Source organism: Emydura macquarii, unplaced genomic scaffold, assembly GCF_026122565.2.
Source record: "Emydura macquarii macquarii isolate MOO-44397 ecotype Brisbane River unplaced genomic scaffold, CSIRO-AGI_Emac_v2 contig_1876, whole genome shotgun sequence".
Lineage (NCBI taxonomy): Eukaryota > Metazoa > Chordata > Testudines > Chelidae > Emydura > Emydura macquarii.
This window is the reverse complement of record NW_027132013.1, coordinates 22,557,222-22,571,519: the sequence shown is the minus strand read 5'-3', so window position 1 is coordinate 22,571,519 and position 14,298 is coordinate 22,557,222. Positions and strand designations below refer to the sequence as shown.

At 43.9% G+C, this 14,298-nt stretch overlaps 1 protein-coding gene across 1 annotated transcript in view; it reads right to left on the bottom strand.

Moving 5' to 3' along the window:
- SPTBN5 (spectrin beta, non-erythrocytic 5) overlaps positions 1-14,184 on the bottom strand; it is a 128,531-nt gene extending 114,347 nt beyond the window's left edge. Inside the window, exons 1-7 of the mRNA XM_067557931.1 lie at positions 14,089-14,184; positions 11,957-12,588; positions 11,002-11,140; positions 9,725-9,957; positions 8,932-9,085; positions 7,738-7,938; positions 5,592-5,798 (exon numbers count right to left, since the gene is read on the bottom strand). Coding sequence (XP_067414032.1) covers positions 5,592-5,798; positions 7,738-7,938; positions 8,932-9,085; positions 9,725-9,957; positions 11,002-11,140; positions 11,957-12,588; positions 14,089-14,184 — 1,662 coding nt within the window. The remainder of the gene's footprint in view (positions 1-5,591; positions 5,799-7,737; positions 7,939-8,931; positions 9,086-9,724; positions 9,958-11,001; positions 11,141-11,956; positions 12,589-14,088) is intronic.
- Between the last annotated feature and the right edge of the window lie 114 nt (positions 14,185-14,298).

Sequence of the window (14,298 nt, the reverse complement as noted above, 5' to 3'; positions counted from 1 at the left end):
ATATTATACGGCAACCTTCCAGCAAGAGTATTGTATGTTTTTATCTCACTTCTCTATGCATATGCCATGAACATAACTGTAAGGGGCCAGGATGTAGGCAATCTGGCCTAAAGTTCACAGCTGCACTTGTGTCTATACATCAAGGATGGCGCCGAGGCAGCAATTGGCAAGCAGGGATCAGAGTAATCTATAGAGCTGGGATCAATAAGCAAGAGTCAGGGTCAGAGTCAGGCTGGTGTTGGTGGCTGCAGATCAGAAAGTGCAGTGAGGTTTGGAGACACAGAAAAGCAGAAGTCTGGTTGGTTGCCCAGACAACTTCCTGGGACACCCTCCAGGATTAAATAGTGAGCATGGGCCAATCAGAAGGCTGCAGAGTACTGTCACACTGGACCCTTTGGGCAGTATTTCCTGCAGTGCCTCATCTCCACAGATCTCGTTGGATGTGGTTCTACATGGCCTCCTGCTGGCAACGTGGGAACGTCAGCTGTCCCAGGATCTACAGACTCAGGATCTATCCCTGGAGTTCATCCTCTAGGGGTACTGTTTCCTGTGTCACATCTGGCTAACCTAGTGAGGAGGGCTTTAAACTAGGTTCGATGGGGGACGGGGACCTAAGCCCGGAGGGAAGTGGGAGACCAGAAGGAAGCAGAAGGAGGAGGGTGCAACAGGGGAGGCCTCCTGAATTGCACTGAGAAAGTAGGGCAATTGGCCAGTTATCTCAAGTGCCTATACACAAACGCAAGAAGCCTCGGAAACAAGCAGGAGGAATTGGAAGTCCTGGCACAGACAAGGAACTGTGATATAATTGGAATAACCGAGACTTGGTGGGGTAACTCTCACAACTGGAGCACTGTCATGGATGGGTATAACCTGTTCAGGAAGGACAGGAGGGGAGAAAGGGTGGAAGATTTGCACTGTATGTAAGAGAGCAATATGATTGCTCTGAGCTCCAGTATGAAACTAGAGATAAGCCAGTTGGGAGTCTTTGGGTTAAGCTTAGAAGCAAGAACAATAAGGGTGATGTCGTGGTGGGTGTCTGTTATAGACCACCAGACCAGAAGGACGAGGTAGATGAGGCTTTCTTCAGTCAACTAGGGAAAGTTTCCAGTTCACAGGACCTGGTTCTCATGGGGGACTTCAATCACCCTGACATCTGCTGGAAGAGCAATATAGCAGAGCACAGACAATCTGGGAAGTTTTTGGAGTGTTGAGGACAATTTCCTGGTGCAAGTGCTGGAGCAACCAGCTAGGGGCTGTGCTCCTATTGACCTGCTGCTCACAAACAGGGAAGATTTGGTAGGGGAAGTAGAATTTGTTGGCAACCTAGCCAGCAGTGACCATGAGATGGTAGAGTTCAGGATCCTGACAAAAGGAAGAAAGGAGAACAGCAGGATATGGACCATGGTCTTCAGAAAAGTAGACTTTGACTCCCTCAGCGAGCTGATGGGCAGGATCCCCTGGGAGGCTAATATGAGGGGGAAAGGAATCCAAGAGAGCTGGCTGTATTTTAAAGAAACCTTATTGAGGGCACAGGAACAAACCATCTCGATGTGCAGAAAGAATAGATAATATGGTAGGCGCCCAGCTTGGCTTAACAAAGAAATCTTTGGTGAGCTTAAACACAAAAAAGAAGCTTACAAGAAGTGGAAGCTTGGTCAGATGATTAGGGAGGATTATAAAAATACTGCTCGAACATGCAGGAATGAAATCAGGAAGGCCAAAGTGCAATTGGAGTTGCAGCTAGCAAGGGACATGAAGGGGAACAAGAAGGATTTCTACAGATATGTTCCCAACAATAGGAAGATTAGGGAAAGTGTGGGCCCCTTACAGAATGGGGGAGGCAACCTAGTGACAGAGGATGTGGAAAAAGCTGAGGTACTCAATGCCTTTTTTGCCTCTGTCTTCACAGACATGGTCAGCTTCCAGACTACTGCACTGGGCAGCACAGAATGGGGAGGAGGTGAACATCCCTCAGTGCTGAAGGAACAGGTTCAGGACTATTTAGAAAGATTGGACATACATAAGTCCATGGGGTCAGATGCAATGCATTCAAGAGTGCTGAGGGAGCTGGCTGATGTGATTTCAGAGCCATTGGCTATTATCTTTGAAAGCTCGTGGCAATTGGGGGAGGTCCCTGATGATTGGAAAAAGGCAAATATAGTGCCCATCTTCAAGAAAGAGAATCCAGGGAACTATAGACTGGTCAGTCTCACCTCAATCACTGGAAAAATCATGGAGCAGGTCCTCAAGGAATCCATTTTAAGGCACTTGGAAGAGAGGAAGGTGATCAGGAACAGTCAACATGGATTCACCAAGGGCAAGTCATACCTGACCAACCTGATTTCTTTCTATGAAGAGGTGACTGGCTCTGTGGATGTGGGGAAAGCAGTGGACGTGATATACCTTGACTTTAGCAAAGCTTTTGATAGTCTCCCACAGTATTCTTATCAGCAAGTTAAAGAAGTATGGGTTGGATGAATGGACTATAAAATGGATCGAGAGAAGGCTAGATCATCGGGCTCAACGGGTAGTGAACAATGGCTCCATGTCTAGCTGGCAACCGGTAACAAGCGGAGTGCCCCAGGGGTTGGTCCTGGGGCCGGTTTTATTCAACATCTTCATTAATGATCTGGAGGATGGGGTAGATTGCACCCACAGCAAGTTTGCAGATGACACTAAGCTAGGGGGAGTGGTAGATACCCTGGAAGGTAGGGATAGGATACAGAGTGACCTAGACAAATTGGAGGATTGGGCCAAAAGAAATCTGAGGTTCAACAAAGACAAGTGCAGAGTCCTGCACTTAGGACGGAAGAATCCCATGCACAACTACAGACTGGGGACTGACAGGCTAGGTAGCAGTTCTGTAGAAAAGAACTTGGAGGTTACAGTGGATAAGAAGCTGGACACGAGTCAGCAGTGTGCCCTGGTTGCCAAGAAGGCTAATAGCATATTGGGCTGCATTAGTAGGAGCATTGCCAGCAGATCAAGGGAAGGGATTATTCCCCTCTATTTGGCATTGGTGAGGCCGCATTCGGAGTATTGTGTCCAGTTTTGGGCCCCCCAGCTACAAAAAGGATGTGGACAAGTTGGAGATAGTCCAACGGAGGGCAACAAAAATGATTAGGGGGCTGGAGCACAAGATTTATGAGGAGAAGCTGAGGGAACTAGGCTTATTTAATCTGCAAAAGAGAAGAATGAGGGGGGATTTGATAGCAGCCTTTAACTACCTGATGGAGCTAGGCTGTTCTCAATGGTAGTAAATGACAGAACAAGGAGCAATGGTCTCAAGTTGCAGTGGGGGAGGTCTAGGTTGGATATTAGGAAAATGTTTTTCACTAGGAGGGTGGTGAAGCACTGGAATGGGTTATCTAGGGAGGTGGTTGAATCTCCATCTTTAGAGGTTTTTTAAGCTGCGGCTTGACAAAGGCCTGACTGGGATGATTTAGCTGAGGTTAGTCCTGCTTTGAGCAGGGGGTTGGACTAGATGACCTCCTGAGGTCCCTTCTAACCCTAATCATCTATGATTCTATCATCTGTATGAGACCAGATGTAGGTTTTAAACAAAGGGACATTTGTATGGCTCAAGCGGCTTCAGCATCTATGGAATTATTGGCAGTGCCTAAATCAATCAGGGCCACTGAGGGGCAACTTGCATGTCCCTATCCATGGTACAGAGCTGTATCTATACTGGGAAGAGTGGGGAGGAACTGCATGTCCAAGATCGGGTTTCCCTCCAGGGCTTGGAGGTAGTTCCAGAGCACAGTGCCCTGGTGATGTCCAGGCTGGCTCCCTCCCATACGGCCTAGGCTCACTTAATTCCGGATTCCTTGCTGATTGAGGTCTGCAACAGGCAAGAGGTGAGAGCCTATCTTGAGGTTCCTCAAAAAAAAGCATTAGTTATTGCGCTGCCATGGTTCCTTTTCTTCTAGGGTCAAGCTTTGGCAGACCAGACCAGACCAATCTGCATCGGTTTGTGGTTGGGTGCTGGAGTTTTCAGCATGGTGGGTGGGAGAGGTGGCAGCAAGATTCCCCTCCTTTTTTCCTTTTGCTCATGCAGCCAATTGTTGATATACAAAGAGAGGTCAATAAAAACACCCAAGCTGTCAAGGTCTCAATGGGGACTAGCTCATCCTTTACCTCCTCACTAAGTCCACACAGAAACTGGTGCAGCTGGGCCTCTACATTCCACTCAACGTCAGCTGCAAGTCACCGGAATTGGGCAACATACAAAACAGCTGGCCCTTACCCTTGCTGGAGCTTTTGTAATGCAGCTTCTATTGAACGAGCGCACTGAACATCACTGAAAATGGCAGAAAATGCCCACAGGAAGGCATTTCAGCCAGTTAACGCCAGGCTGTCCTGCTCCAGCAGCAGGGAAGCTCAATCCAGCCCCTAACAAGCAGTAAGTGTATTTTCAATAGCTAGACACTTGCAGATGCAAAGACTACTGAGCGCCTAAGAGGGAGAACAAAGTAGGTAGACCCACCTACCTCAGGGTGTAAGTGAATTTCAAAAGTGTCAGGACACAGATTATATTCCTAAACTTAATCAAAGGATTTGCATATTTATGGCTACAGTTCCCAAGAATGCCTGTCAATAATGTAATAATTAATTTCGGGGGCAGATAACTATACTGAAAAAACATATGTTTTCAGAACTTAAATGGGAGCACCAATTACCAGACAAGCATTAAAGATTCATTTTTATGGTCCTTAAATTATTGAACCAGCAAAAAATCAATTGATAAACAAAAATCAGCATGTCTGTTTTTCCCTTCACTGATCAACAACTGTGGGCTCCTGAACTTACAGGCTCCCTCTAATAACAAGTACTGCAGGAACAAAAAGAGAGGTCACAAAATGGTATTCACAGCTCTTGTAAGTACTAATGGCAAGGCTGGGTAACAATCAAGATTATGGCCGAAGTAGCTAATGGGGGAGTTAGACCATAGCTAATGAATTTAACAAGACAAATCAAGAAGCAGTGGAATCATATGTGAAAACTGAATTCCCCCAGGATGATTACAGAAGCCTGAGGTGAGAGGATTAAAGTAAATCAAGTTTTGGAGTCAGGGAAAAAGGAAAGGGAGGCAGTGGTTTGGTATATAATGGCCATTTGGAAGGAAAGTTGGATTCAATAGGAAGCAAATAAGGTGGAGAGAAGTAGGAGATTTGTGAGAAGTGGGAGAGAGGAGTGATGTGGATGAGCCAGTCTTGGTGCTAAAAGACCAAAAACTGTGTTTCGAGGATTTAATCAGTGACAGCACGGGGACTGGGCACCGACTCCTGCATAATTAAGAGAGCTGATTGAATCTAGGCTCTTCTGTTCAGTAGGAAATTCAAACATTTAAAAAAACTTTGTTGTTATTCCAATTCGGAATGAAAAGTCATTTTGAACTGGAAAATCAAAACATTGCATTTCAAAAAGATTGAAGTGGACAATCTTGACCTTATCTAAATGATTTTTTTTCTGTGAAATTTTGTCAACATTGGCACATTTTCACAAAAAGTTTCAATTTCACCACATTTCCAGACAGCTCTAATAAATAAAAACAAAGGGAAGGAGAAGGACACAGCCTCATATCTACGTACTGCAGCTGGAGCCTGCTTTGCGGCAATACGGGCTTGTTCTTCCAGGCGCCTTATCTCCAAGCAGTAGGCTGTGATCTCCTTCTCCAGCCGCAGGTGGCGGTGTAGCAAAGCTTCCGCGCTGGACTCATCCTTCCCATAATCCTCACTGGCCAGGAGGGGCTGCCGCTCCCGTAACCATGAGCCTGCTTCATCAACATCAGCAATGTACTGCAGGGAACACAGGTGAAGAGAATGTTTAATCAAACAGCCCTAAGAGATACACATCCACCAGTCCATCCTCTGGCAAAAGGTCAATGGGGCAGTAATTGCATCAGATATCTGTGAGGTTAATCATAACACATACACAGGTCATATAAGCAGTACCACTACAGAGCAGGTAGATCTTTCTTTATAAATCCCAACTATATTTCAGCATCACACTGAGCACTCCTATGGGTCACAGGATCACAATTAAGGAGATTAGTATCAAATATTTCCTCCGTAACCCTTACTAGCCAGTTTCCAGATCAATCGCTCAGTCCAAGACAGTAGTCAGACTTTGTCACTTAACAGAATCAATAACCAAAAATCAGACAGTAGGGATGGCCTACAATTTCAACAACAGATATTTTTCCACAAAAAATTAACGATAGGATACACGGTAAATTTGTGTCTAATAAAGAGCAGCCTTCACAGATTGCAATTCATGGGGAAAGCTTATTTGGTTGTAAATGTAAAAAAAACATTAAATTATAAAAATAATTTAAATTATCCCCAACCCCCCCCAAAAAAATGTTGGGGAAGGGGGAAGAAAAGGGGGGACGACGCTATAACAGTGTTAAAACTGCTAGAAACAGGAAATAATTCCGTGTTTGTCAAACCAAAGAGAACAAAATCTGTTGAGGCAGGAAACGTTTAAGTTTCTGCATGACTATGACAGGGAATGAAAAGGGTAGGGGAAATGCTATTACTGGGTTATCTGAGATACTATGGTGTGACTGGCAAATGCTGGTTGTAGAGTGGATTTGTGCATGTGTGCGCTTATGTATTTAAATCAGAGATGGAACCAAACCAAAATTCGAGTTCTAATCACTCCTCATACTTTGAGGACACACCAGTCAGGATCCAAGCTTTGTGGCCTGATATTTCAAAGGCACAGCTGGCAGCTAGACCTATACCTCCCATTGGAGTTTGGTGCCTCACTGCCACTGTGCCTTTGAAAAATCCCCCCATACATTGTTCAGCTGAGGCTACTCAGAAGGACTTCATCCATTGCATGATGTTCACAACTAATTTCTCACATATTGTGTGTCCAGCACATACTGGCTGAGCAGCAGTCTCACACTGAAGGCACAACTATTCAGTGAAGTGAGCAATGTAACTATCCCAGATGGCATTATGTCAGGTGGAGCAGAGTGGCTACACCAGTACTGAATCAGAAACATAAATACAGCAGGCAAAATTCTCATGCACCATTAAATCTGTCACTCAAGGACTTAATCCCTTTTGTAAAACAGAAGAACTCTCACTTTATCAGCACAAGTCAATTGATGGGCAGGAGCAGACCCAAAACTAATCAGAAAGAAAGCTTCCCGAAAGCCACTCAGGCAAAAGGACAGTCCTACTTAGCCAGAAATTTTTTTCAGTTATTTAATTCTGGTATTTCTAACTGAGAATGAAGGTCAATATATGTTCTTGACTAGCTATGAGCCACTGCCCTCTCCTGGCTGGCTTGCAGAAGAGATGAGTGCGATCTCAAATGCTAGAGCCTGAATTGTCAAAGTTGAAGGTCAAAGGTTACCTCCCAGTGGTCTATGTGTGCAGAATGGCTGACTGCCACAAAATCTAAAATCAGTATATCGATTATTATAGTAAGGAATAAGGAAAGCAGAACCCGGAATTTAGTGTTTGGGGCACATTTTACAGCAGTCAAATGAAAACAGAAATCAGCAGTTATGACACATAGCTGTGTCTGCCTGCAGAAGACTAGGAGGACTTGTGAGGATACACAAAGTAAGAGACACGGCACTCTGATAAAAAAAAATTGATCAATATCATGTGAATTGAAAGCTATTTTGTTTCACCCTACCAGAGCTTACTGCTTCCAGAACATGGTGACACAAGCAGGAATGGAATGAGTTCATATTCTTTTTGTGGCCTTTTTTACCTGTTTGATTAGAGCAGCTGCCTGCAGACGGATTTTACGATTGGCCACCTCATCTTGGAGCTGTTGCCACAGCTTCTGTAGGCTGTCTGTCTGCATCTGGATATCCCTCTGGCTTGAATGGTTCATTTGACTTAGCTCCCAGCCTTTCCTCAGTACACTGGAATAAATCGACTTGTGGGAGTTGCACTCGACTTCTAGAGCCTGCCAAATATAGTGACATGATAACAATTAGTGGAGATATAGAGGCCTAAGGAACTGACCTGTCCCAGAAGAATTATGGCTTTTTCCCACGGCCAGTGAGCTGCTATTAACTAACATTTATAAGAATTCTGTTTTCCCTCCAGTCAGACACTGCCCCTTTCTCCATAGATAGCGCTGTCCTTTGAGCCCTTTCACTCACCCAACTATTGTACTACTGATAGTCATTGAGATGCTACCCTTCCCCATTCCAGCAGTATATTCTACAAGATGGTTTCTGGGGAAGGTGTTTGTCATCCACTGAGTAGGCAACCTCATGTCTTCCCCTACCAACACACATTCACTCTCTCTCAGACACATCTCCAGAGATCTTATGGTTCATGGCCATGCACTCATGCCTTTACTGTTCACTTCCTAATTACAAAGAGCTGCATGCAGGAAATTAATTTAAATTCTGTCATGGTCTTTTCAAGTCTTCAGGTCTGTTTGCCACAGTGATTCCTCTTCATCAACCAAATAGAACTTCATGAACCTAAGCTTTTCTCCACAACCTGTGTCCAGTTCATTGGGAGAGCTGGCAGCAGATTTCTGGGGGGCCCCAGCAACGTTATGCTAGGCTTTCCCATCCCTCCTTTCTTTACTACTGCTCAGTCTCTTCCCCTTCATTTATGTCATGCCTACTCTACTTATTCTCCCCCTGTACCTCATTTGGGAAGGGTAAGTGGTTAAGAAACATCTCTTTCTCCTATCTACCAGAGTGGGCTAATGGATAGCACACTGAGCATCACTCCTCTTGTTCTCCACTTCCACAATCCCATATTAAACACAGGACTGCCCCCCACTGGGAGGAATCCCTAAGCTGCATGATTTCACAGGTTGCAAAAGGCAGCCAGGACCCTTAATTTGAGGAATAAATGCTATTACAATTGGTTTAGATACATTATGAAAGACTAGATTCAATATAGAGTACAGACACCAGTCAATAAAATACTGTACCTTGTGCTTCTGAATGGAGGCAATAATTTGACTGAGATCTCGACCTAATGTTGATGTCCTCACTAGCTGCCATTTCTCAGAGATCCATGACTCTTCTTCCTTACAGTCACGGAAAAACTCAAAAAGCTTCAGAGCTTCCTGTAGCTGGGATTGCCTAACACAAGGCAACAAGCAATATAGCTCAGTCAATGCCAGGATTTAGGATACAACGTAGAAACAGAGATTAAGGGCTTCAGCACTGCAGAAAATTCAGAGATTGAATTCCCATGGTACCTCCTAGTCATGGGCTGAGTTTACTGGTGGAGCAACATGGGGAAGCCAAAAGGAAATTCCCCTCCCAACCCAGGAGATGGAGAATCAGCTGTATCAAGTCCAGATCGCACAGAAGCAACTAGGAATGAACTTTGACACCGAAGTTCCCTCTTGGCCTATGGTAGTTGATGACCCTTAAGGTCAGCGTGATGTCATGTTCCTTTTAATATATGAACACTCCCTCCAACCCCAGTGCAAAGCCTCACTTTCATGGTAGTTTCAGTTTTGCAGCCTGAAAAACAAAGCGAGCACAGCGGAGAGCTTTGTTTCTATCAGTTCCCTCTGTGACTATTTCCTCTGTGGGGTTCAAATATAACAGTCAGCCTTAAGCACTGCTGGGAAGTGCAAACTGTGCCTGCCTCTCTTATATTTTTACATGTGGAGAAATGAGATATTTTAGATTCTGGCCCTCCCATTTTCTCAGTTTTAAATGGATCCACTATTCTAATCAGAAAGAGCTGGGCCATAAGGAGAGTATTACCTGGATTTGCTGAGAGCTACGAGGTTTTGGTACAATTGATGGAGCATCCGAGCTTTGGCATGAAGCACATCTGACTTGATTGCTTTACCTTTGGTGACCACTGCTGTCCTCTGGGTGATGTACCTCACCCTGTCATCATAGGAAGAGATCTGGAAGTCAACCAAATTATGCCTCTGCAGCAAATCTTCTACCTCCAAGAGTTGCTTCCCAAAATCCTGGGACATCACTAGTGCCTGGAAACCAAAAGTCAGAAATGATCAGCAATCTGACCTCATCTTCTTTCATTTGTCTGCAGGCAATGCCATCTAGGGATCTCAGGACTTGATCCAAAGGCCACAGAAATCAATGGAAGGATACTCATTGACTCTGGCTGGTGTTGGACTCTAAATGAATGAGTGGGTATATGGTTTGAACTGTGTGGAATCACTAACTGGCTGATTGGCAGGAGATACATAACCAATCTTCTCCTTCAAATTCACAAGCTATCACCTACAATCCAATCTGCTACAGTGGGTGCAGGAAAATTAGTCAAACAAGAATCACTTCTCACTCCAAGAATCACTGCTTGTCAACCCTTATATCCAGCATTTACCATGCTCACTGTGTGAACCTCTCCTATATGCCTGAGTATAGTGTGCTTGATTCAGTTTTTATCTGAAGAAATCTAGGACAGTCCCCTACTACAGTACATAATAATTGTATCATTTTCCTCTGAGGAACATACTTGGTTTTGGAGGCAAGCGCCCAGTGAGTGGGAATAATAACTGATGCACAATATTTTCTTTCCTGACAAAAATCTAGGGCTCAGAGATTCAGAATGTATAGCTAGTCACTGTCTCCAATTTGTATTTACATAAACTGTGAGGTCCATAACCAAAATGATTTGTATATGTCATGTTCAGAACAATCCATAATATTCTCTCTCTTGTACAGCATAGGGCAAGGCAAAAACACATATTTACAGTGGTTGCTATTACACCATCACCAGTTACCACACAATGGTATCTAAAACACCAGTTATCTCCAATAACAAGTGACAGCAGGTTGAGTTGTGATTAGTGCTTCTGGAAATCAGGACATTTTTTATTTAGGTGCCTTAATATGGATTCAGCTGCCTACTTTTGAAAAGTCTAGCCATAATATGCCCAATCCCCAACACAATATAAAGATTGCAATCCATAATTGTCACTGGAATACTGTGTCTTCTGCAATTATTTATATTGGCAGTGGTACAAACTGTGTGCACAGCCCACATGATGATGGAGAAGGGTTGGTACCTGGAGTCCTTTTAGTTCCTCTGTAATGGTATCAATGTCCCTCAGAAGGCCCAGAATTTCCTGCATTGCTTCCAGAGAATGTTTCTGTCTCTGGAGCTGCTCCAGTAGATCCTGCCACTGTTGGGAAATATCCTCTTGCCTGCAAAGAAGGGAGGAGAAAGAATTGACTCATTCCCAAGGATCTGATGCTTTGGACAGTATGGGAAAAGACCCTGTCGACCCATGGGTCTTACAATTTTAGAGGCATTAAATGAACACCGAGAGTTCCTAGAGTCATATACAGTGTATGTGTCATCTAATGAAGCATACACTCTTCACATAGTTTTGCACACTATATCCTCTCACTAAATGCTGTCCTGGGGCGGATATTTTGGTTAATATGTAAAACATCATTAATCTTGTTTAAGAAACAGTTGTGTATGGATTTGCATACCTGATGTCCCATGTCCTTTTTGTCTGAGACAATAAATAGGTATGGAAAAAGGGATGGTCCCTTAAATGACTCAAATTAGATAAAAATGAATTCAAACTGTACCTCAAATCAAAACCAAAACTTCTGTGGAGTTTGGTTAAGTATTGTATTATTTTCACACATGCTTCCTGCTTTGGTTGAGTCTAGAAAAGAGAATTACTGAACTACCACAGGAAACGTTGTTCTCAGGGTATTTCCATCCAGTCCTAAACCAGGAATTACTGATCATTTTAGAAGTCCTGATCTCAAGATTTGTAGCCCAATTTGGGAATTAGCAGGGCATCTGAAGATTTGTGGTATCTAGCTGAACCTCTCAAACCACACACTAAAAGAGATATGTGTTGGGTTGGCTGAAAACTTTAATCTGACCACCTCTATTCATGTAGAGTAGAGAAGTTGAACTATTCCCTCCCCTTTCACATCCACTTAATATCATAACTTGTTTAGCTTCCACTACTGCCCATTTCCACTAGCATGACTCACTTTTTCATGATCTGGATCTTGCGATGGTAGTTCTCTCGGTTTATGAGAGCTGCCATGTCAGCCAGTGCTCTGAAGCGCTGCTCCCTGGGCAGTACATCTGCCACAATAGCCTCAAGTTTCTTAGTAGCAGCCTCTATCTTGTCCACATTCCCTGGCTGGAAGTCCTGCTTCCCGATCACCTTCCTCATGTCCTCCAAGTAAGACTCACGCAGGGCTGCTTTCTTCAGGAACCTCTGGGCCAATTGTTCCACTCTCTCTAGCCTCTGCATTTCCTGGTGCAGTGCTTCTCCCCGGCTGTGTTCCGCCTTCTCCAGGATGACCCAGTGCTTTTCCACATCTTGCAGTGTCCTGCCTTCAGGAGGCAGATATGACCGTTGATTGTTGGCTCTCTGCTTGGTTCTGATGTGGAAGAAATGGGCTTCAATCATGCCCCTCTCTTGGTATTTGGGAGGCTTTTCTACTGTGCGGAAGGTCTTGAAGTTGGCCATGAGCATCCACATGTCCTGTATGGTGTTGGGAAAGTGGCGATCGTCCAACTCTACTACCTTTTGTTTAATCCATTTCAAAAGCTCAGAGATCATCTGCTCATATTGATATTTCAAGTCATCTATCTCCTTCAGGAAGAACAAAATCTGAAACAGGAACATGGAAACACAAGGTGTTAAGAAGCATGATGAAGCAAAGAGGAAGAAAACTATGTGGCATGTTCATAAACTGAGTTTAATCAGGATGCAAATAAGATGCAGGTGGGCTGCCATCAGTGCCAGGAAAGTGCTATTTAAGGCAGTGGGCTGCCATGACCTACAGGTTATTATATCAACATGGAAACAGCTATCACATTTGAGACACAGATGATTCTTTCCCAGTCTAGGTTCAGTAAGAGCAGAATGATCATCCCCAAGTATGTTAAGCAAAGGGATAAAAAGTGATTTCATGTGCCAAAATTCATTTTAGTCTCTTTAAAAAAATAAGTGAATTTTGCAGCTCATATAAGCAACAGCTGATACTAGCTACTTGCAAGGGGTAGGCATTATGTAGGCAAGAACTATGTACGTTTCCTCCTAGGGCTTGCTGAAAAACAAAAATTCTGTTTTGAGGTTTCAGAATTTGTTTTTGTTCTGCATCAGAACAAAACTGAGACCTTGCAAAACTTTTCTGGAAAAAAACAAAAGGGAGAGATAAAAATTAGTGCCCTGGACTAGCCAATAGTCAGTGGTTAGGACTGTCACCTGGGATGTGGGAGACCCAGATTCAAGTCCCTATCTGCCTATTTTGGAGCAGGAGCTTGAACCTGGGTCTCCCACAATCTAGGGGGAGTGCCCTAACCACTGCGCTATTAACTATTCTGGGGTCTCTCTTTCCCCCCATCTGAAATTCCATCTTAGGCCTGAGAAACCTTCATCAAGGAAAATTTTATTGAAACAGATATGTTTCCTCAAAACGTTTCAATGAAACACATTTTCCAATGAAAACAACATTTTGTTGAAAAATTCCTGACCAGCTCCACTTACTATCCAAGGTCAACTTGAGGCACCTTGTTCCTGGACTAGCAGCACTCCTGCTACTCACTCCTGAACTTGTCTTAAACAGAGACTGAAAAATGTTCCACAATAAGCAGTGGTTTTGTGAGGATGACAGATGTTAACTAGTAGAGAAGTTGAGACTATGATACTCATTTATTTCACTTGCGATGGTGCCTGGATTGGGATTCAGTTTTCCTGAAGTAAAAGGTTAGAATAAAATCTGTACTGAAACAGAGTGAAGGTCAAATCCCCCTTTCTATTTTATATATACACATTTTATTATTTTTCTTTGTACCTTGTATTTGTTTCTTTCTCATCCCACAGCCCTGCCTGACCCCTAAACCTGAAATGCCCCGAAGATACCATGGATAAAACCGGCTGCATGAAAGTTCAAACAATGCAGAATAACGTTCTGTGTGTCTGTTGCTTTCCATGGAGACTCAGCACCTATCTGTTCCATTCTGAAGACATGTAAATTAATAAAGGAAGGTTTTGCAAGTGACTAAAGACCTATGAACTACACATTCTAATCTGCTTTTACCCATCAGAAAGTGTACTTGGAAAAGAGTGACTGTCCCAACGCTTGAAAAGGAGTGAAACAGCACCAACCTTTAGTGCAGGAAAAGCAGCCCGTGGCATCAGGGCTCCCTTCTGTATGTTCTGCCATCGCACCCAGTTCTGGCTGAAGGATCCTAATAAGTGCATGGTCACTGGAGTGGGTGGGGGAAGGAAGATTTACCTCTCTCGATTGATTCCCTCTGCAGTCTTGGTCACCCACTTAGCCTCAGCTCTCAGGCTGTCTTGACACATTGAGGCTTC